General features: G+C 37.9%; 1 protein-coding gene across 3 annotated transcripts in view; it reads left to right on the top strand.

Annotated features, from left to right (window-relative positions):
* Positions 1–23,911, top strand: part of NAALADL2 (N-acetylated alpha-linked acidic dipeptidase like 2) — a 1,546,902-nt gene that overhangs the window by 1,471,556 nt on the left and 51,435 nt on the right. For all 3 annotated transcript variants that reach the window (XM_027540660.1, XM_027540668.1, XM_027540650.1), the window contains one exon: positions 11,640–11,838. In XM_027540660.1, coding sequence (XP_027396461.1) covers positions 11,640–11,838 — 199 coding nt within the window. The remainder of the gene's footprint in view (positions 1–11,639; positions 11,839–23,911) is intronic.

Below are 23,911 nucleotides of genomic sequence, written 5' to 3'. Positions count from 1 at the left end.
GAGGCCTGGTGTGCTGCGATTCATGGGGTCACAAAGAGTCATCGAAGACTGAGCGACTGAACTGAACTGAACTCCAGCATTACCCATCCATCTTGGTTGACCCCAAACCACATGGCTCATAGTTTCACTGAATCGTACAAGACTGTGATCCAAGGCATCAATTTGGTTAGTTTTCTGTAATTGTGTATCTGGGTCTTGCTCTGATGGGTGGAAACATACTCAGCAAATCTTAATCCAATTTTATGTTGATTGGCGGGGCTGTTTTCCCTTCCTGTAGTTAGATCTGAGGCCAAACTATAGTAGAGATAATGGTTACCTCCTTCAAAAAGACTTATGCCAGGACTGTTGTATTCAGTGCCCTTTATCCCACATCAGGCCACTGTCAACCCACCCCTCAGCTGGAGAATCCTGGACACCCACAAGCAAGTCTGGCTCAGTCTCTTGTGGGATCACTGTGCCTTTGTCCTGGGTCCTGGTATGCACAAAGTTTTGTCTGTGCCCTCCAAGAGTCTATTTCCCCAGTCTTATGTAAGATCTGTAATCAAATCCCACTGGCCTTTGAAGTCAAATTTCCTGCGGGTTCTCAATCCCTTTGCTGGATCCCCAGCTTGGGAAATCTGATGTGGGCTCTAGAACTTTTGCAATAATGGGAGAACAGTGGTTTTGGAGCCCAGAAAATAAAGTCTGTCTCTGCTTCCATATTTTTCCCCCTCTATTTGTCATGAAGTGATGGGACCAGATTCCATGATCTTAGTTTTTTAATGTTGAGTTTTAAGCCAGCTTTTTCACCTTCCTCTTTCACTTTCATCAAGAAGCTTTTTAGTTCTTCTTCGCTTTCTGCCATAAGGGTGGTGTCATCTGTGTATGTGAGGTTATTGATATTTCTCCCTGCAATCATGATTCCAGTTTGTGCTTCATCCAATCTGGCATTTCACATGAAGTACTCTGCATATAAATTAAATAAACAAGGTGACAATATACAGCCTTGACATACTTCTTTCCCAATTTTGAAACAGTCCATTGTTCCATGTCTGATTCTAACTGTTGCTTCATGAGCTGCATATAGGTTTCTCAGGGGGCAGGTTAGGTGGTCTAGTATTTACATCTCTTGAAGAATTTTACACAGTTTGTTGTGATCCACATAGTAAAAGGCTTTAGTGTAGTTAATGAATCAGATGTTTTTCTGCACTTCCCTTGCTTTTGTTATGATCTAATGTGAAGTGAATGTTGCTCAGTTGTGTCCAACTCTGCGATCCCATGGACTATACATTCTATGGAATTCTCCAGGGGACTTTCCCTTTTCCAGGGGATCTTCTCAACCCAAGATTGCAGGCAGATTCTTTACTAGCTGACCCACCAGGGAAGCCCTGTGATCTAATGGATGTTGGCAATTTGATCTCTGGTTTCTCTGCTTTTCCTAAATCCAGGTTGAACATCTGGAAGTTCTCGGTTCACTTGTTACTGAAAACTAACTGGAAGCATTTTGAGCATTAACTTGCCAATATGTGGAACAAGAGCAATTGTGTGGTAGTTTGATCATTCTTTGGCATTGCCCTTTGGGATTGGAATGAAAACTGACCTTTTTCAGTCCTGTGGCCAGTGCTGAGAAATGTCTATTTATGTCTTCTGCCCATTTTCAGTTGAGTTGTTTTGTTGTTGAGTTGTATGAACTGCTTGTATACTTGTAAATTAAACCCTTTTCAGTCTCATCATTTGCAAATATAGTCTGTAGGATGGGCTTCCCTGGCAGCTCAGTGGTAAAGAATCTGCCTACTAATGCAGGAGTTATGGGTTCAATCCCTGGGTTGGGAAAATCTGCTGAAGAAGGAAATGGCAACCCACCTCAGTGTTCTTGCCTGGATAATCCCATGGACAGAGGAGTCTGGCAGACTACAATCCATGGGGTCAAAAAGAGTCAGACAACTAAACAATAGTAACTGTCTCTAGAATGTCTTTTCATTTTGTTTATGGTTTTTCTGCTGTGGAAAAAGCTTGTAACTTTGATAAAGTCCCATTTGTTTATTTTTATTGCTTTGGGGACTGACCTAAAAAAAAAAATAGGTAAGATTTACGTCAGACAATGTTTTGCCTATGTTCTCTTTCTAGAAGTCTTATGTTCAAGTCCTTAAGTCATTTTGAGTTTATTTTTATGTATTGTGAGAGTGTCTGTTTTAACTGTATTGATTTACATGTGGCTATCCAACTTTCCCAACACTACTTGCTGAAGAGATAGTCTTCTCTGTTGTATACTCTTATCCTCATTTGTCAAAGATTAATTGACAATAGGGGTGTAGGTTTATTTCTGGGCTCTCTATTCTGTTTCATTGATCCATATGTCTGTTCTTGCACCACTATTTTGATTATGGTAGCTTTGTAGTATTGTCTGAAGTCTGGGAGGGTTATGCCTCTTTTTTTTTTTTTCCCCCAGCATGTGTTGGCAATTCTGGTTTTTTATGTTTACATATAAATTTTAGGATTGTTTGTTCTAGCTCTGTGAAAACTGTCATGGGTAATTTGAAAGGGATCATGTTAAACCTGAAGGGCTTCCCTTGCGGCTCAGGTGGTAAAAAATCTGCCTACAATAAAGGAGACCTGAGTTTGATCCCTGGACCTGAGTAAGATCCTCTGAAGAAGGGAATGGCAACCCACTCCAGTATTCTTGCCTGGAGAGTTCCATGTACAGAGGAGCCCATGGACTGTAGTCCACGGAGGTGTAAAGAGTTGGACAGACACACCCACATATTAAGTCCATAGACTGCTTTGGGTAGTATGGTCATTTTAACAATATTGCAATATTATTTCTTCTAATCATGGGATATATTTCCATTTCTTTGAATCATCTTGAATTTCCTTTGTAAATGTTTTATAGTTCTCTGCATAGAAGTCTTTCTCCTCCTTGGTGAGATTTATTAACTTTATTTTTTTGAAATTTTCTTTTTTACATTTTCTTTCTGATATTTCATTGTTACTGTAAAGAAATGAATTGATTTCTGTATGTTAAGCTTGTATCCTGCTACCTTGTTGAATTTGTTGATCAGTTTTACTAGTTTTTGCATGGAGTTTTTAGGGTTTTCTATATATAATATTATATCATCTACTTATAGTGATGATTTCCCCTCTTCCTTTCCAATTTGGACATATTTATTTATTCATTTTTCTGACTGTTGTGGCTGTCTTTCAATACTACATTGATAGAAGAAGTGAGATTGGGCCTTCTTGTCTCATTCCAGATTTTAGTGAGAATCTGGAATTTATACCATTTAGTATTATATTGGCTGTGGGTTTGTCATAAGTAGCTTTTACTATCTTGAGATGCATTCCCTCCATATCCACTTTGTTAAGAGTTTTTGTCATGAATGGATATTGACTTTTTTCAAAGGCTTTTTCAGCATCTATTGAGGTGATCATGTGATTTTTGTTTATGTAGTGTATCATACTGATTTAGTTGTGGATGTTTAATCCTCCTATGAATGTGGAATGTATCTTATTTTGTTTTTGTATATGGTATCTTTAATGTGTTGTTGGATTCAGTTTGCTAATATTTTGTTGAGAATTTTTGCATCTATATTTATCAAAGATATTGGCCTTTTTTTTTTTTGGTGGTGTCTTTGGTTTTGGTATCCTTGGGAGTGCTCCTTCCTCTTCAATATTTTGGAAGAGTTTGAGAAGGATTAGTATAAGTTCTTCTTTGAATGTTTGGCAGAATTTGCCTGTAAAGTCATCTGGTCCTGGACTTTTATTTATAGGGAGTTCTTTTTTTTTTTTTTTTTTAATTGAAGAATATTTGCTTTACAGAATTGTCTTGGTTTCTGCTGAACATCAACATGAATCAGCCATAGATATACATATGTCCCCTCCCTCTTGAACCTCCCTCTCTATCCAACCCCTCTAGGTTGTTACAGAATTCCTGTTTGAGTTCCCTGAGTCATACAGCAAATTACCAGTGGGAGTTTTTAAATTACAGATTGTATTTGACTTTTAATGATCAGTCTGTTCAAATTTTGTATTCTTGATTCAATTTTGGTAAGCTGTGTATTTCTAGAAACTTGCCCATTGCTTCTAGCTTGTCACATTTTTTTATATATATAATTGTTCATAACATTTCCTTATGGATTTTTTTTTTTTTGTATTTCTGCAGTATCTGTTGTTATGTCTCCTTCATATCTTATTTTGTTTATCTGAATTCTGTCTCTTAACTTCTTGGTAAGCCTGGCCAGAGACTTGTCAATCTTGTTTATCCTTATAGATAACCAGCTCTTGGTTTTATTGATTTTTTTTTCTATTTTTAATCTTAATTTATTTCCTCTCTTATCTTTATTATTTCCTTCATTCTGCAACTTGTGTTTTTGCTTATTCTTTTTCAAATTATTTTAAGTGGTAGGTTTGTTCATTTGAGACTTTTCCTGTTTTTTTATGGAAGGCCTGTATCAATATAAGCTTCCTTCTAAGAACAGTTTTTACTGCACACCATAGATTTTGTATGGCTGTGTTTTCATTGTCATATGTCTCAAAGTGTTTTAAATTTTCTCTTTGATTTCATCATTGACTTGTTAGTTTTTTAGCATGATGTTTTTAGTCTTCATGTAATTGTTTGTTTCTCATTTCTTTTCCTGTGGTTGATTTCTGTTTTCATACCACTGTGATCAGAAAAGATGCTTGAGATAATTTCTATACTCTTAAATTTGTTGATGATTGTTTTGTACATTAATAAGCAGTCAATCCTAGAGAATCTTCCACGTGCACTTGAAAATAATATGTATTCTGCGTTTTTGGATGTAATGTCCTGAAAATAGAATTAGGTCTAACTGTTCTATTGTATTACTTAGGATCTGTTGCCTCACTGAATCTCTGTCTCTAAGGTCTGTCCATTGAGGTAAGTGAGGTGCTATGATCTCCTACTATTTACTGTGTTGCTTTCAGTTTCTCCCTTTATGTTTATCGGTATTGTTTCATATATTTGGGTGCTCTTATATTAGGTTTATATTAATCAGCATAAAATCCTCTTCTTGTATTGATGCTTTTATCATTATATAGTGTCCTTCTTTATCTTTCCTTATGGGCTTTGTTTCAAAGTCTATTTTGTCTGATATGAGTACTGAAACCCCTGATCTCACGTCATTTCTGTTTGAAACATCTTTTTCCATTCCATCACTTTTAATCTATGTGTGTCCTTTGCCCTAAGTGGATCTCTTGTAGGCAGCATATTGTAGACTCTTGCTTTTTCTTTCTTTCTTTCTTTCTTTTTAATCTAATATGCCAGTCTGTGTGTTTTGATTGGAGCATTTAGTACATTGACATTTAAGGTAATTATTGATAGGTATGTATTTATTGCCGTTTTGAGCTTTGTTTTTCCATTGACTTTACATTTCTTCTCTGTCCTGTTTTTCCTTTGTGGTTTAAGGATTTTCTTTTGTATTATACGTATGTTCTTTTTGGCTTCAGTGAATTTATTGTATATTTTTGATTTGTGGTTACCCTGTTTTTCCAGTATGTTAAACCCTTCCAATATCTACTTGCCCTAGACTGTTAGTCATATAGTCTCAAACACATTCTGGGGGGAAATACCCTGCATTTTCTTACTCTCCTCCCCCATATTTTATGATTTTGATGTCCTCTTTTATATCTTTATGTTTGTCCTTCTGCTGTTCATTGTGATTATCATTACTTTCACGGAAAATTTGATTTTTTTAAATCTTTGTACTGACTTAAGTGATTTATTTTCCAATTGTAGTTTTCTCTTCCCTGTAGATTCTTACTTATTTTAAATTTAGAGAAAAACCTTTCAGTATTTCCTTTAGAATAGTTTTGCTTGTCTGAGAAATTCTTTATTTCTCCTCCTATTCTAAACAATAATCTTGCTGGTAGAGTATCCTAGTTGCAGATTATTCCCTTTCAGGGTTTTGAGTGTATCTTTCCCATTCCATTCTGGCCTGCAACATTTCTGAGGAGAAGTCACCTGATAGTCTTATGGGGGTTCCCTTGTAATAAACTATTTTGTTTTTCTCTTGTTGCCTTTAGAATACTCTCTTTAACTTTTCCAAACTTTAATTATAATATGTCTTGTTGTAGGTCTGTTTGGGACTTTCTATGCTTCCTCAATATTTGTTTCCTTCTTTAGGTTTAGGAAGTGTTCAGTCATAATTTATTTAAATACATTTTTTATCTCTTTTTCTCTTTTCCTTCTGGAATCTCTATTAAGCATAGGTTAGCATGCTTTATATTATCTCATAGATCTTTCATATTGCTTTAATTTTCTTTTTATTAATTTGGCTTTCTATCTTCTGTCCTTATTGGGTGATTTCCATTATTCTATCTTTCAGGTCAATTGTTCGTTCTTTTGCATTATTCATTCTGCTATCCATTGCCTTCAGCTCGGCTTCTGTCTCTCCAAATGAATTTTCTAATTTTTCTTGGTTCCTATTTATAGTTTCTAGTTCCTTTTTTTTTTTTTTTTTACAATAATCTGAATTTCTCTTGATAGACTTTCTTAACTCCTTCAGTATTCTCATTGTCTCCTTTTAGAAACCAGTGTATTAGGCTGAAGAGGTCTGTTTCATCATTTGTTCTCTCAGGGGATCTCTCTTAGTCTTTTAACTGGAGTGGTGCTTTTGCTTCTTCATTTTCCTTACATTTCTCCTACTCTGTGAGTTTAGGAGAAATAATTATCTACTATGGTTTTGGAGGGGTATTTATGTGTGGGACTGTTCCTGTGTAGCTTATTTGGGTTTAGTATATTTGATGCAAGGGCTGTGTTTAGTACAGTTGCCTGTCTTCTCTCTCCTCAGCATGTGCTGGTCGTTATCCCCTTGGTAGGAGTTAAGCAGATGCAGTGACTAGTGCCCACTCCTGGGGTTCTCAGTGGTGGCAGTTCAGGCACACCCCTGAGCATGCAGTGGGAATGGGTATAGCTTGTGACCACTCCTGGAGTCTAGGAAGGAGACAGTGGTGGCCTGTGACCACTCTTGGCATCCACCTCTGGAGCCAATGAAGGCAGTGTCCTGCCCTCTCTTGGCATGGAGGGAAAGGCTACAATCTGTACCTCATTCTTTCCATGCCCTCCAAACGATGGTGACTGGCCTATAAGGTGGTCCAGGTTTCCTCTTAGTATAACCACCAGCCACAGTTTCATAGGATTCCCACTCCCTCCATCTGTCTCAGCACAGTCAACCTCAGTCCTTTCCCCAGGTCTGATCCCTGAAACCCAAATTCCAGCATCCATCCCCCTCCAGCACTGGCAGACACGCATGTCAGGCTGGGGAGTGCAGGGCAGCGGCACCATCTGTGCAGTTTTCCGTCTGCTATGGCTGCCACAAATAGGCTGCCATGCTCTCCTCTGAGGCTCAGAAGCTCCCCTTCTGTCCCAGTGAATCTTCCTGATGGTGAGGGGGCTTCTCTAGGTACAGGAACCTTTCCTCTTTCACAGCTGTCTCGCAGTGGCACAGCTTCTGACCCAGCTCCTTTTTTTTTTTTTTTTTTTTTAATGTTTTCTTATACCCAGTTACATGGAGATTTTCTTGGTCTTTTCATAGTCTGAGGTCTTCTTCCAGTGTTCAGTAGATATTCTGTGAGGATCGTTCTACATATAGATGTATTTTTGATATATTTCTGGGAGAAGGTGAGCTTCATGTCCTACTACTCTGCCATCTTGATCACTCTCTAATTCTTTTACCCTGTAAATTACCCCTTTCCTTGTTCTTCAGAGGTTTGAGATGCCAGCCCATGGAAAGTAAAACTAGCTCCAGATTCATAAGCACTGCAAAATAAAATTGGGAATCCTTATGAAAGTATATATGGGGAGAAGTGTGAGACAGTAGCAGGGAGGGGAGGCATGAGTTGGGGGAAGTGATAAGAAATAATGTCTATGAGAATAAAATCATTAGCAAAGCTGTTTAAGTATTTTTTGCTTGCCTTGAGCAAATGAGTTGGTACTAATTTGTATTTAGTTTGTGTGCTCTGATAATACCAATAATAACTTGTGTTTATATAGTGACTTAAATACTTAGTAAAATGACCATTCATTTCCCCAAGGAAGCTAGAGAACATCAATGTTAAGTAATCTGTTCATGTCCACATTGATGGTACTTAAATAAACCAGGCTCTTATATTTTCTTTATACCAAGTCCTGGTCTTCTGGTCTTCAGATGCCATGTATTATGTGAAACTTCAGGATAATTGTATCTATCCTTATAGAAATCTCTAGCTCCCAGTTCATTTTGTTTGGTCAAATGGATTATTAAACCTTAACTGTTAAGAACCTCAATTAGTTCTCTGGCATTCACTGTGCCTTAAAAGAAGTTTTTTATTTTTTTTCTTTTTAATAGTCTTAGTTTGGGGGGGTAGTTATCAGTAGAATTTTAATTCTATTTAGTTTAATTTAACCTATATTTACCCTAAAATAGCTTTTTAATTTTGTTCCCTTTTTTATGCAACTACTATTGATATTTAGTAAGAAAGTAAAAGAAATAGCACGTGTTTATGTTCATCATGCACTATCTTTCTGAATGATTTTGTAGACATAATTTAATACTGTATCTCAAATAAGACATTATCTTATAATTCAATATAAACTCAACAAGATTTTAATAAATTTTAATAAATAATTTAAATAAATTTTTAATAAATGGCATTTTTTATAAATGCCATATATCAGGTATTGTGCTAGGGTACAGAGATACAAAGAGGGAAAACATATTTGCTGTTTGTGTGGGGTTCTTTTCAGTCAAGGAAAAGAGATAATGAAGGTAAAGCTAAAATATTACAGATGCTATGATCACAGTATATAATTCATACATTCATTCATTATGGTTTGTCAGGCACAGTTTTAAGTGCTGGGAAATGACACCTAATGACAGTGAATGAAACAAATAAAAATCTCTTCCCTCACAGAGCTGGCATTCTAGTATTCATCCTAAGGATCACAAGGGAAAATCATTTGGGATCATAGAAATGGCTATTAGGAATCTTTGGAACATCAGTTATATATCAAAATGATTGAGTGAACCTCTGGGAGTAAAGCTACTTTTCAATCTGTAACCTCATATCCTTGAAGTAATGCACAAGGTATGCTGTGGTGGCAGGTTTCTACTCTCAGGGTCCTTTCTGAAACCAACCAGTTCCTAAAGCTGTCAATTTTCTCCACCTGCACCATCATGAAAGATAAATTCATTTAAGGCCAAATAAGGTAGAATGGTACAATTTGTCTCACTTGATTCAGTGGTAATGTCTTCAATTCTGTGGTGTATGTTAGATCAGAAGAGATTTTTCTTTCTTAAATGGAAGACTCTTAAGGATGTCGAACTAGTTTTCTCTGTTGTTCAGTCTTTCAATTCTAATATAATCCAAATGTGCCTTTATCCTTCTTTTTCTTTCCTTGTGCAAAAAGATATCACCTATAGGTTTTCCATGTTAATATTATGATAATTTAATAATTTAAGAGAAACCGTATCTTCATAAATTGTCATTATTAATATTGTTTCTTAAGAGGCTGGATATCCTCAATGAGCAAAAATATCTCTGCTTGCATCCTCAAGTTTTGTTTGAAATCAAACAAGATTACTAATAAATGTGGTACACACGTTGAAAATATCAAATGCCAAAACCCTGTGAACTCCTATAATTGATTTTATTCATATTGTTAATTTTAGTGAACAGAGAGCTACAAAGAAAGCTCTTTCTTTGTAGCCTTCATTAAAACCATTTATTTCTTTACATAGTTGTCATTTTTTATTATTTTTTTTACTAGATGTTTTTCTAAAAATATTGAGTCTATTTAGTAAACAATTACTGAGTGTCAGAACTATGCTGGGCTATAATGAAATTGACATATAAAATAATTCACATCAAATAAAGGTGAGAGGAAATAAAGATCACTATGTTAAAGGTTGGTATAAATAATTCTGTGACAGACATATTTTATACTACAGTTATGATTCTAATCTACTTTTCATTTTCTTAGCACATAACCTCTCTACAGTGCTTCTTAAACATTAAGATATAAGGAATAGTCTGAGTAACATGCTGAAATTTTGATTCCTGGGCCCTAGAGAAATCCAGAAGGTCTAGGAATCTGCATTTTCACAAAACCCAGGTGCTTTGGAAGCTGGTGATCCTTACCCTTAGACTTCACTTGGAGAAAGAGTCCCTTTGCAGCCTTTCCTTTTGCAGAGGCTTTCCTAGGCGAAGGTTTCATGAGGTCTCTTTTCAGTCTTCCACCTACTTATCTCAATGCCATGCTCTCAGGATTGTCAGTTGAGATTTACCAGGTTCATTTCAGTATGTTGACTTGAAGTAATCCTCTGTAGTGCAGTGCTGACCTTGTTGGACTCAGCTGTAGCTAGGCTGAGAATGGGTGAGGCAATAGTCAGGGGTGTCAAAAACTGCCTCTAATGGTGGGGCTATCTGGAAGATGATGGAAGGCCCCCCATGGCATGATAAAAGAAAGCTTTTTAAACAAGTTTAAGCACCAGCTAGGAACTGCTTACCTGTAGGGGAGTACTTTACAAGTATTAATTATTTAACTCTCATTTAAAAAAATCTATAAAGCAAGTACTACTATATGTTCATTTCACATAAGGACATTGAGGCAAAATAACCCAGCATCACAAAGTTATTATACTATGTGGTAGAGCAAGGATTTGAACTCAAGTGGTCTGATTCTAGGATTTGGCAGCGTAATTACTATATGATGCAGCCCTTCCCTTAGTCAAAGGAACATTCTTTGATCCTTTTGCTACCACCATTCATATCAGAATGACTTCCAGTAAGTTATACAAACAGATGGAAAAACAAACAAACAAAAATCATCTCAAAAGGAAAACAATATAAACATTACATAGGATAGTTTTTAGTGTATTTTCAGATCAAAGGTGTATTTCAGCTTCAAATTACAGGAATACTCTAGTAAAGCAAAAAGACCCCAGTAGACACACAACATAGGGTAACATATTCTCGGAAGAGAAGATAATTCCTTTTACAGTTTTTTTTTCCCTTGAAACACAGGATATTCCATTAAGAGCATGAATTTTTGAGTCAGAAAGATCAGTCTTCTAATTCTTACCTATCACTTACTTGCTTGATGATCTATTGCAGTTTGCTTACCTTAACTCTCAGCTTCTATGAAAAAACATGCCAATACAATGTTTGGTGAATATTAAATGAGATAATTGTGTGAAGTGTCCTGTGTCAAATGGCTTGACAGTGTCAAGAATGTTGCATTATTTCAACAATCAGTTTCTATTTACTGGTGATATTATTATTAGCAGTGGGTTTCTTTGGTGGCTCAGATGGTAAAGAATCTGCTTACAATGCAGGAGACCTGGGTTTGATCCCTAGGTTGGGAAAATCCCCTGGAGAAGGAAATGGCAACCCACTCCATTTCTCTTGCCTGGAGAATCCTATGGACAGAGGAGCCTGGTGGGCTACAGTTCATGGGTTCCCAAAGAGGCAGACATGACTGAGTGACTAACACACAGTTGTAATAAATTTGACACTCTTAGTAGAATGTATTCGAATATTTTTGGTGGAAAGATTTTAAAAGTTGAATTGATGGTAAATCTTCCTTTTGACATCATGATTATAAAATGTTTATATTGTGCCTTTGAGATGCTCTGATCTATGACTGACCTACTTATCTTTACCAGGTGATCAAACCACCACCCCTCAACTGCTAGCCCTGGCCTCACGCCTGCGGGAGAGTGCTGAACTCTTTCAGTCAGATGAGATGCGTCCTGCTAATGACCCCAAGGAAAGAGATCCCACGCGTGTGCGGATGCTGAATGACCTTCTCCAGGACATGGAGAAGAGCTTCCTAGTGCAGCATGCACCCCCAGGGTTTTACAGGTAGGAAGTGTGCTCAAATTTGGTATTTTCATGCCTCTCAATGAAATATTTGTGTTTAACTTTCAGAATTTGATATGTACCTTCTGTGAACATAAGACTTTTTTTTTAATGTGAAATAGTTATTTTATCTACAATTTGAGGCTCATTCTCCTACCCTCAAAGCAAAGTTCAACTGCATACATGGTGAATAAAGAACATTTTAGTTTTCTTTATATCTGTAGATATTGATATTTTTTATAGATATGGATATTGTCTATATCTATGATACTAGTTAGGCTTCCCAGATGACGCTAGTGATAAATAACCTGCCTGCCAATGCAGGAGACATAAGAGACAAGGGTTTGATCCCTAGGTTGGGAAGATTCGCTGGAGAGAGAATGGCTGCTCACTTCAGTATTCTTGCCTGGAGGATTCCATGGACAGAGGAGTCTGGTGGGCAGTCCAGTCAGACATGATTGAAGCGACTTAACAGAGCACAGCACATGATACTAGTTAGCTGTATCATCTAAAAAATGACTAAGAATTTTTACATTAAATTCAATGTGAATCAAATGTGATATAGCTACTGAAAAACTAAATATGTTGTAGGTTGTATTGGGAGAAATACTGAATCAGTAGATAAGCCTATGTTTTTATCCTAGTAAGTCTATGTTTACAACTTTGTGTTTAATTCTAGAAACTATTTACATTTTAAGAGGGAATTAAATATGTTCAATAACTGACTCAATGGCATGAATTTGTGCAAAGTCCCAGAGATAGTGGAGGACAAAGGAGCTTGGTGTGCTATAGCCCATGGGGTTGCACAGAGTTGGACATGACTTAGTGACTGAGCAACAACAGCAAAACATTCAGGGGGGAGAGGAATTTATAGGAAAGTTGAAACAACCAGGTTATGCGACATATTTGGTTAGAGGGCCACAATAGAGTGATTTCTGAAAATATTTTCACAACTTTAACAAATACTTTAATGAAACATTGTCATATTCAATTTAATCTCTTAGAGGATCACACAAGCACATACTTGTTTTTCTGGTTCTCAGAAATAGTAGAAATGAAACAAAGAGGGCAAGCAGAGCTTCAAAAAATAAAACATTTTAATTTTTTTAAATTGGTAACGTTCATTGACTACTTAATATGTCTTGGATACTATGTTAAACCCATTCCACGCATTAATTAATTTAATCCTAGCAAAAGGGTCAATGGATCAGATATTCTTAGGGTCTCCATTTTACAGATGAGGAAACTGGACTCAAAAATGCTAAATGTCATGCTAAATGATTTGCCAAAATAGTAAAGCAGACTTGAGAATATCCTGTCTCTCACTTTACTAATAAAATGTCTTTTTTTTTAGTTTTACTTTATATTGGAGAATAGTTGATTAACAAAGTGTTAGTTTCAGGTGTACATCAAATTGATTCAATCATATTTCAGTCACATCTTTTCCAAACTCTTTCGCACTTAGTTTGTTAGAGAGTATTGAGCATCATGACCTAGGCTATACAGTTTGTTTTGTAAATAAGTTAACTTGTATCATTTTTTTTAGATCCCACATTTAAGTGATATAATAGATAAATGTCCTTGTCTGACATTTCAATGAGTATGATAATCTCCAGGTACATCCATGTTGCTACAAATGGCATTATTTCATTCTTTTTAATGGCTAAGAAATATTCTATTGTACATATGAACCACATCTTCTTTTTCTATCCCTGTCAATGGACATTTAGGTGGCTTCCATGTCTTGGCTATTGTAAACAACACTGCAATGAAGATGGGGTGCATGTATCCTTTCAAATCATGGTTTCTTCCAGATATATATGTTCAGGAGTCGGACTGCTGGATCATATGCTGGATCTATTTTCAGTTTCTTAAGGAGCCTTCATATGGTTCTCTATAGTATCTGAACTAATTTTCATTCCCACCAAGAATGCAGGAGGGCTCCCTTTTCTCCACATCTTCTCCAGCATTGACTGCTTGTAGGTGTTTTGATGATGGCCATTCTGACCCGTGTGAGGTGATATCTCATTGAACTTTTGATCTGCAGATCTCATTATAGTTTCAATTTGTGGATAAATTGAAAAAGCCCTGCAACCCTGGGATCCCACTTGATCATGGTGTGTAACAATTTTAACATATTGTTGGATTCAGTTTGCTAGTATTTTGTTGAGGATTTTTACATGTATATTCATCAGTGATATTAACCTGTACTTTTCTGTGGCATCTTTGTCTGGCTTTGGTATCAGAGTGATGGTAGCCTCACAAAATGTGTTTGGAAGTGTTCCTTCCTCTGAAATATTTTGAAATACGTCAGAAAATTAGGTGTTAGCTTCAGAAGGATAGATGCTAACTCTCATCTAAGTGTTTGGCAGGACTTACCTGTGAAGCCCTCTGATCCTGGACTTTTGTTTCTTGGGAGATTTTTTTTTTTTTGTAATGTTCCCTGAACTCTATTATGATAACTTCTTTACAAATGTTTATCCCCGAACTTTCTCCTTGAAACACATTAGTTATGAGTATAAAAACATACATTTATACCAAGTTCAGTTGTGGGGCTTTTGGTTTTGAGCTGTTGTTGCTGTTCAGTCACTGCAAGTTGTGTCACTCTCTGCAACCCCACAGACTGCAGCATATCAGGCCTCCCTGTCCTTCACCTTCTCCCAGAGTCTGCCTAAGTTCACATCCATTGAATTGGTGATGCCATCCAACCATCTCATCCTCAGTCACCTGTTCTCTTTCTGCCTTCAATCTTTCCAAGCATCAGGGTCTTTTCCAGTGAATCAGCTCTTCACATCAGGTGGCCAAAGTATTGGAGCTTCAGCTTTAGCATCAAACATTCCAATGAATATTCAGGGTTGATTTCCTTTGGGATTGACTGATTTGATCTCCTTGCAGTCTTAGGGACTCTCAAGAATCTTCTCCAGCACCAGAGTTCGAAGGCATCAGTTCTTTGGTGCTCTGCTTTCCTTATGATCCAACTCTCACATCTGTACATGACTACTGGAAAGACCATGGCCTTGGCTATATGGACCTTTGTTGGCACAGTGATTTTTTTTTTTTTTTTTTTTTTTGCTTTTTAATATGCTGTCTATGTTTGTTGTAGCTTTTCTTCCCAGGAGCAGGTGTCTTTTAATTTCATGGCTGTAGTCATTTCTACAGTGATTTTAGAGCCCAAAAGAGGAAATACGTTACTGCTTCCACCTTTTCCCCTTCTGTTTGCCATGAAGTGATAGGGCTGGATGCCATGATCTTAGTTTGTTTTTCTTTTTAATACTGAGTTTTAAGCCAATGTTTTCACTCATCTTTCACCCTCATCAAGGGGCTCCTAGTTCCCCTTTGTTTTTTGCCATTAAACTGGTATTATCTGCATATCTGAGGTTATTGATATTTCTCCCAGCAATCTTGATTCCAAATTGTAACTCATCCATCCTGGCATTTCCCATGATGTGCTCCCATAAGTTCAATAAATAGGGTGACAAAGAACAGTCTTGTCATACTCCTTTCTCAATTTTGAACCAATCAGTTGTTCCAAATACAGTTCTAACTGTTGCTTCTTGACTCATATACCTGATTCTCAGGAGACAGGTAAGACGGTCTGGTATTCCCATCTCTTTGAGCTGTACATTATGTAATTTAGAATCAGTGACTCTTTGCTTGTAATAAAATGCTAGCAAGTTGATCTTTAAAATTTTTGGCATCTTGAAATTGAAAATGGACTAATTGTGTCTACCTGGACCTCAAGGGAAAAAGCAGAAGAAACGCTGGTGCTTGTTTCAGTTTTTTCACAGTACAGTATATACTCCTGTGTACACTCCAGTACTCATCTGCTGGACAGTCCAAGTACACATCTGGAGCACATCTGTATCACCTGTACATTGTATACAGTCCCATATGAAGTAGTGTACAGCCAGTGTACATCATGTACAGTCCATGCACATCCAATGTATACTGTATACAGTCAGTGTATAGTACAGTGTACAGCCAGTGTACATTGTGCATTCTAGTGTACAGTCCAGTGTACAGTCCAATAAACACTCCAGTGCACATCTGTACAGTCCAAGTGCACAGTTGGACACAGCTGGAACACATCTGGAACACATCTGGAGAATCAGATATACAGGCCAAGTGCACAGCGAGAACACAGCTGGAAAATATCTGGAGCATAGCTGGACACATTTGGAGAATGATATTCAGGCCAAATGCATAGCTGGGCGCATCTGGGACACATGTGGGCACATCTGGTGTCCAGTCCACCGTATGTCCAGTGCACAGTTCAGTGTACACCAGTGTACAGTGCTGTATACTCCAGTGTATGGTCAGTGTACACAGTGCAGTGTAGTGTGCAGTGTACACTCCAGTGTACATCCAGTGTACATTCCACTGTATGTTCAATGTACGGTGCAGTGTATGTCCAGTGCATGTCCAGTGTCTGTCCCTTCTCCAGGTCCATAAAATCCTATGAATGGCTTTAGAGTCATTCTTAGAAGAAATGGCAAGGAAACAGATAGTCAATATATTCAAAGAAGGAAGGATAAAAGGAATAAAATTTAAGTGAACTGAAAACTGGATTGCTTGACACTGAATTCGGGTCAGTAATGTGCCAGAGCTCTCTTGTTCTGGCCCCCACAAGCAACATTAAAAATATCAGGAATTTTGCCAGCTGATTGTCAAGCCCTTTGTAGCTTGAAATTAGCAAGCACTACACATCAGGACTTTTGGTTATCAGGAAGTCTATGTTTGAGTGGACAATTGATATCCCTGATTATGGTACAGTCAGTCCAAGCTCATGTCCATGCAACAGGTGATGCCACTGAAACTCTTGCATGCCAGTGTCTGGCAGTTAATGTCCTAAATATCCCCCTGGTGTGTTCCTTTTCTCTCATCCTGCCATCTCTGTCTTAGTTCCTATCTTGATGGTCTCTGTCCTAGATGACTGCTGTTGCCTCCCGGCCAACTCCACCACTGGAACAATATTATTTTTAAATCTACCATTAGAAGGACTTCCCTGGAGGTCCAGTGGCTAAGACTTCACACTCCCACTGCAGGTGTGCAGGTTCGACTCCTGATCAGGAAACTAAGATCCTACATGCTTCAATGTGTCTCATGATTTCCTAAAGTTCATCATGGTGGACTGGGCTCCCCTGGGATGCATGGAGCCTCTGCGGCTCATTCTGCATCTTGTTCCCGGGTAGCAGGAGCAGAAGCTGTCACTGGGCCATTGGGTCACCATGAGCACAAGTGGGGAGGCTCGTTAATCTACTCTTTGCCTCTCAGTTGCCATGAACAGAGAGCAGTGATACTCTAATGTGTGCTTCCTGATTTCTGAGGCCTCAGAACCATATCCAGTTTTTCCTGCCTGACGCTCTCAGAGGTTCTTCAGGATTGTTGTAGACTGAGGTCCCAAAACCTGTCTGTGCTGTACTGGAGTTCCTTATACCTCTAGGAGCTCCACTAGCTTCCCACGGTAACTAAAGGAGAAAACTGGCAATATAAGATCTCTACCTTCAAGGAGTTTAATTCAAGAGGTAAAATATATAAATCATAATAAATTTCCAGAATACTTATTCAAAGTACTCAATGAATGCTACAGGTAAGGTGTGCTGTTGGGATTCACAGAAGAGAGAAATTACCTTGTGGCAGTCAGAAACTTTACAGAGGAAGGGAAAAATTTATCTGGTCTTCAAGGAATGGTAGGATACCCAGTAAATTTGGGAGTGCTATAGACTGAATGTTTGTGTCCTCCCAAAATTTGTATGTTGAGACCTATGATAATGTTTGGAGATGGGGTTTTTAGGAGATAATTAGGTCATGAGGACACTCATAAGTGGGATTAGCATCCTTACAAAAGAAACCTCCTTCACTCATACTGCTATGTGAAAAGTCATCTATAGTTCACAAAGCAACCCCTAACCAGACATGGAATCTGCCTGCACCTTGATCTTGGACTTCTCAGCCTCCAGAACTGCGGGAAATAATATTTGTGGTGTTTATAACTCACTCAGTATATAGTGTTCTGTTGTAGCAGTCCAAACTAACTAACACAGGGAGCATTACCAGGGAAGGATAACGTGAATAGAGAGACACAAAGGAGAAGTTATGTGTGGTGTGCTGGGGAGTGAAGCACAGAAAGTGGAGTCTTCTGAATTGTTATTGGGTTCATGATTATGGAAAGGTAGGAAGGAACCAAGTGATAGAGTTCCATGCATGCTCTGTTGAAAGCTTTGGGCTTGATTTTTTTACACAAAAGACGCTATTAACAAACCTGTGTTAACTTATCTGGTCTTCCAAATAGGGTGCCCTGGAGCTGGGAAGTCAAGGAAACTGTGAATTTAAGAAACGCATGAAATGGGGAGAATATGATTTGGCATGTTATTGTCAGGAATGAAAAGCAAATCCAATTTGGGAGATGGTTCTAAGGAAGAATGGGAAAATTTAACCAACTAGTGGCTGTGGGAATTTTATTTTAGGGTTCACATGGAGCTAGGCAGATGAACCAGGATTGAGTAGTAAAAAGAGTCTCCTCTCTGCCCATTTCTCCAGCCAGTTAGTTAAGACACTCAATATCTTTGCTCTCCATGTAATTGTATGGAAATCTGTTAAGAAAAGTAACTTCCAAAGTCCTTTTCCTCTAAAAATCTGATTTAATGCACATTCACTGCATTAACCCTCCCAAACTCTACAGTCAAGGGGAATCCTACTAATCCTGGGGAAGAGATGTAAGAAAGAGCACAATGATAGACTGTAGTGGTGTAATGAAAAGGTGCTAAGAGCTCCAGAGCTACTGAGATTGATAGGCAAAGGGGAGCAGACACAATGATGCATATGATCAGGGACTATCTAAGGAAAGTGTGTTGAAACTACAAAACATTGCAAAAATATTATTACCATCAAAATTCAGCAATTCAAGACCTAACTTGTTGCCCCTGAGTAGGCAGGAGATAATGAATTCTCTAATCTCCTCTCTCCCTCCTTCTTTTATTATAGTTCTAATATGAACTGCTTTCCTGCTCCAGGGAACTGGCATATCTGCAGATGATATATTGTGGCATCTGTGTTTTGTTGTTGGATTCCTTTTAGCTCCCTATAGTTCTCAGCAAAGGTGGACTAAGCAGTATGATCCAGTAATCTATTCATTCTCCAATAAAATATATAGTTATTAAAAATAGAGAGGTTTTAGGTTTAAAGGAAAATCGAGCAGAAAGGACAGAGTTCTCATACAATCCTTCATAGGCAAAAACAGTTCCCTCAGCTCCCAACACATAGTTCCCTATTTTTAACATCTTATAGCAGTATAGTACAATTGTCACAGTTGATGAGCCAATGTTGATGTATTATTAACTAAAGTTCATAGTTTATATTAGGATTCATTTTTGTTTGTTCTTTACATTCTATGGATTTTGACAAATGTTTAATGGCACAGAACCACCATTTCAGTATCATACAGAATAGTTTCTTTGCCCTAAAAAAATCTGTGTTCCACCTATCCCTCCCTCCACCTCTGACCATCACTGATCTTTTTACTGTCTCCAAGTCATACAGTTAGAATCATACAGCATGTAACCTTCTCATTTAGGCCTCCTCACTAAGCTGTATGAATTTGTTTCTTCCATATTAATTTCTCTTTATCACTGAACAATATTCCATTGACAGATGTGCTAGTTTATTTATCCATACACCAATTGGAGGACATTTTAGTTGCTTTCAGATTTTCACAGTTATAAACTAAGCTGTAATGTATATCTGTGGGCAGGTTCTTGTGCAGATGTACATTTTCAACTCATTTGGGTAAATACCAAGAAGCACAACCGCTGGATCATAAGATAAGCCTATGTATAGTTTGGCAAGAAACTGCCAAACTGCCTTCCACACTGGCTGTACCATTTTGCATTCCCACTGGCAATAAGGATGACTTTTGGTTGCTCCACTTCCTCATTAGCATTTGCTGTTGTCAGTATTGTGAAGTTCATTCATTTCAAGAGATGGGTAATGTTATCCCATTGTGTTCAACTGAAATTCTCTAATGACATATGATGTTGAGCATCATTTTATATATTTACTTTCTATCTGTATACCTTCTTCAGTGAGGTGTTTATTCATATCTTTTCCCTATCTCTTGACTTATATGTTTCCTTACTGTTGAGTTTCTAAGATTTCTTTTTATATTTTAGATGCCAAAACTTTATCAGGTATGAATGCTGCAAATATTTTTTTAAGAGTGACTGTTGCAGAGCAGAAGTTTTAAATTTTAATGAAATCTAATGTATCAATTTTTTTTTCATTGATTATTCTTTTGGTATTATATCTAACAGCCCATCATCAAACCCAGGGTCAGACCTAGATTTTTCACCTATGTTGTCTTCTAGGTATTTTATTGTTTGGTGTTTTATATTTAAATGGACCTATATTTAAAGTGACCTAAATGGATTAGGTCACTAATCCATTTCCAATTAATTTTTGTGAAAGATATAAGGTCACTGTCTAGATTCATTATTTTTGCACGTGGATATCTTGTGCCAGCACTATTTGTAGAAAAAAAAACTATTCTTTCCCATTGAATTGCCTTTCTTCTTTTGCCATACAATTTTGGATTATCTCTTGGGTAAAGACATAGGAGTGAAATTGCTAATCCTATGATGAAACAGGAAGGCTCAAGAGGGGTGAAATTCCCTTCCCCAAGTTGCAATAATATCACAGTACTTACCCTTTTACAAAATCTTGCACCCTGACAAACTTTTCGGTCTGGAGATTGGGGCTTTTTGATAGAGAAGATTCTGGAGGCTTTCCTGATATTTAACTTTTTCCTGCCACAACCATCAGGGGATTTTTCTCAACTTCTTACATGATTTAGAATACCTCTACTGGAGATGGAGACAAGATGATGAGGTAGAAAGACAAGAGCTCACCTCATTTTTATGGAAACAGGAGAATAACTAACTGCTGAACGACCATCAGGAAAATAAAGGTTGGAACCTACCAAAAAGATATCCTATATCCAACAACAGGCAGCCATAACAAGTCGGTAGGAGAGGAGTAACTGCAATAAAATAAATCTCATACTCACCAGGTGGGTGATGAACAAACTGGAAAATACTTATACCACAGAAGTTCTCCCACAGAAGTGAAAGTTCTGAGCTCTGTGTCAGGTTCCGTGGCTTAGGATCTGGCAATGGGAAAAGAAGCCCCCAGAGAATTTGGCTTTAAATACCAGTGGTATTTGATCACAGGAACTCCACAGGACTGGGGGAAGCAGAAACTCCTCTTTTGGAGGGTCCACACAAAGTCTCATGCACATAAGAATCCAGGGGAAAAGAAGTAACCTCATATGAGCATGGGCCAGACCTACCTGCTAGTACTGGAGGATCTCCTGCAGAGGCACAGGGTGTTAAATCTCACCAACTTTGCATTATAGGGGTCCCAAAGGAGAAAGGACCTGAGAAAATATTTGAAGAGATTATAACTGAAAAGTCCCCAGCATGGGATGGGAAATAGTCAACTAAATCCAGGAAGCACAGAGTCCCAGCCAGGATAAATACAAGAAGGAACATGCCTAGATGCACAGTAATCAAACTGGCAAAAACTAAAGGCAGGGCTACTGCCTTAGCCCCCGTGGGGCTGACCAACATCCAACAGCTGGTCAACAAGGATCAGTAGTGGGACAACCGGGCACTGGGCATGTCATCCAGCTATGTAGAATGGCTGAAGGGCATGTCCCTGCTACTTAGGACCTGGCAAAATGTAGTCCACTGGAGAAAGGAAAGGCAAACCAATTCACAATTCTTGCCTTGAGAACCCCTTGTACAGTATGAAAAGGCAAAAAGATATGACACTGAAAAAAGAACCTCCTCTCCCTGCCCAGGTCAGTAGGTATCTGATATGCTACAGAGGAAGAGCAGAGAAATAGCTTCAGAAAGAATGAAAAGGCTGAGCCAAAGCAGAAAGGATGCCCACTTGTGAATATGTCTGGTGGTGAAAGTACAGTTTGATACTGTAAAGAACAGTATTGTTTAGGAACCTGGAATGTTAGGTCCATGAATCAAGCTAAACTGGATTGTGGTCAAACAGATAGCAAGAGTGAACGTTGATATTTTAGGAATCAGTAAACTAAAATGGACAGGAATGGGTGAGTTTAATTCAGAAGACCATTATATACACTACTGTGGGAAAGAATCCCTTAGAAGAAATGGAGTAGCCCTCGTAGTCAACGGAAGAGTCTGAAATACAGTACTTGGGTGCAATCTGAAAAATGACAGAATGATCTCTGTTCATTTCCAAGGCAAACCATTCAATATCACAGTAATCCAAGTCTATACCTCAACCACTAATGCCAAAGAAGCTAAAGTTGAATGATTCCATAAAGACTTACAAGACCACCTAGAATTAACACCAAAACAAATATGTCTTTTTCATTATAGGGGATTGAAATACAAAAGAAGGGAGTTAAGAGATACTTGGAGTAACAGGAAATGTTGACCTTGGAGTACAAAATGAAGCAGGGCAAAGGCTAACAGATTTTTGCCAAGAGAGTGCACTGGTCATAGCAATCATCCTCTTCCAACAACACAAGAGAAGACTCTACACATAAACGTCACCAGATGGTCAATATCAGAATCAGACTGATTACATGTTTTGCAGCTAAGAATGAAGAAGCCCTCTACAGTCAGCAAAAACAAGACTTGGAGCTGACTCACATCATCTGCTCCTTATTGCAAAATTCAGGCTCAAATTGAAGAAAGTAGGGAAAACCACTAGTCCATCAGGTATGACCTGAATCAAATCCCATATGATTATACAGTGGAAGTGACAAATTGATTCAAGGGACTAGATCTGGTAGACAGAGTTGCCTGAAGAACTATGGACAGAGGTACATACCATTGTACAGGAGGCAGTGACTAAAATCCTACCCAAGAAAAAGAAATGCAAGAAAGCAAAGTGGTGTTCTAGGAGGCCTTTCAAATATCCAAGAAAATAAGAGAAGTGAAAGGCAAAGGTGAAAAGGAACTACATAACCAATTGAATGCAAAATTCCAAAGAATGGTAAGGAGAGATAACAAAGGCTTCTTAAGTAAACAATGCAAAGAAATAGAAGAAAACAATAGAATGGGAAAGATTAGAGATCACTTTAAGAAAATTAGAGATGCTAAGGGAACATTTCATGCAAAGATGGGCACAAAAAAGAACAGAAGCTGTGTGGACCTAACAAGCAGAAGAGATTAAGAAGAGGTGGCAAGAATACACAGAAGAACTGTACAAAAAAAGGTCTTAATGACCCACATAACCATGATGGTGTGATCATTCGCCTAGAGCCAGACATCCTGGAATGTGAAGTCAGATAGGCCTTAGGAAGCATCACTATGAACAAAGCTAGTGGTGGTGATGGAATTCCAGTTGAGCTATTTCAAATCCTAAAAGATGATGCTGTGAAAGTGCTGCACTCAATATGCCAGCAAATTTGGAAAACTCAGCAGTGGCCACTGAACTGGAAAAAGACAGTTTTCATTCCAGTCTCAAAGAGGGGCAATTCCAATGAATGTCCAAAGTACCACACAAATGTACTCATTTCATATGCTAGCAAGCAAATGCTCAGAATCCTTCAGGTTAGACTTCAACAATATGTGAACCAAGAACTTTCAGATGTACAGTCTGTGTTTAGAAAAGGCAGAAGAACCAGAGATCAAATTGCCAACATCCATTGGATCAGAGAAAAAGCAAGAGAATTAAAAAAAAAAAAAAGACCCACTTCTTCTTCACTGACTATGCTAAAGCCTTTGACTGTGTGGATCACAACAAACTGGAAAATTCTTCAAGAGATGAGAATACCAGACCACTTTACCTGTCTCCTGAGAAACCTGTATGCAGGTCAAGAAGCAACAGTTAGAACCATATGTGGAACGACAGACTGGTTCAAAATTTGGATAGCAGTATGTCAAGGCTGTATTTTGTCACCTTGCTTATTTAACTTCTATGCAGAGTACATCATGAGAAATGCAGGGCTGGATGATGCACAAGCAGGAATCAAGATTGCCAGGAGAAATATCAATAACCTCAGATATGCAGATGATACTACCCTAATGGCAGA

This window comes from Bos indicus x Bos taurus, chromosome 1, assembly GCF_003369695.1.
Source record: "Bos indicus x Bos taurus breed Angus x Brahman F1 hybrid chromosome 1, Bos_hybrid_MaternalHap_v2.0, whole genome shotgun sequence".
NCBI classification, from domain to species: Eukaryota; Metazoa; Chordata; class Mammalia; order Artiodactyla; family Bovidae; genus Bos; species Bos indicus x Bos taurus.
This window is presented reverse-complemented; position numbering and strand designations above follow the sequence as displayed.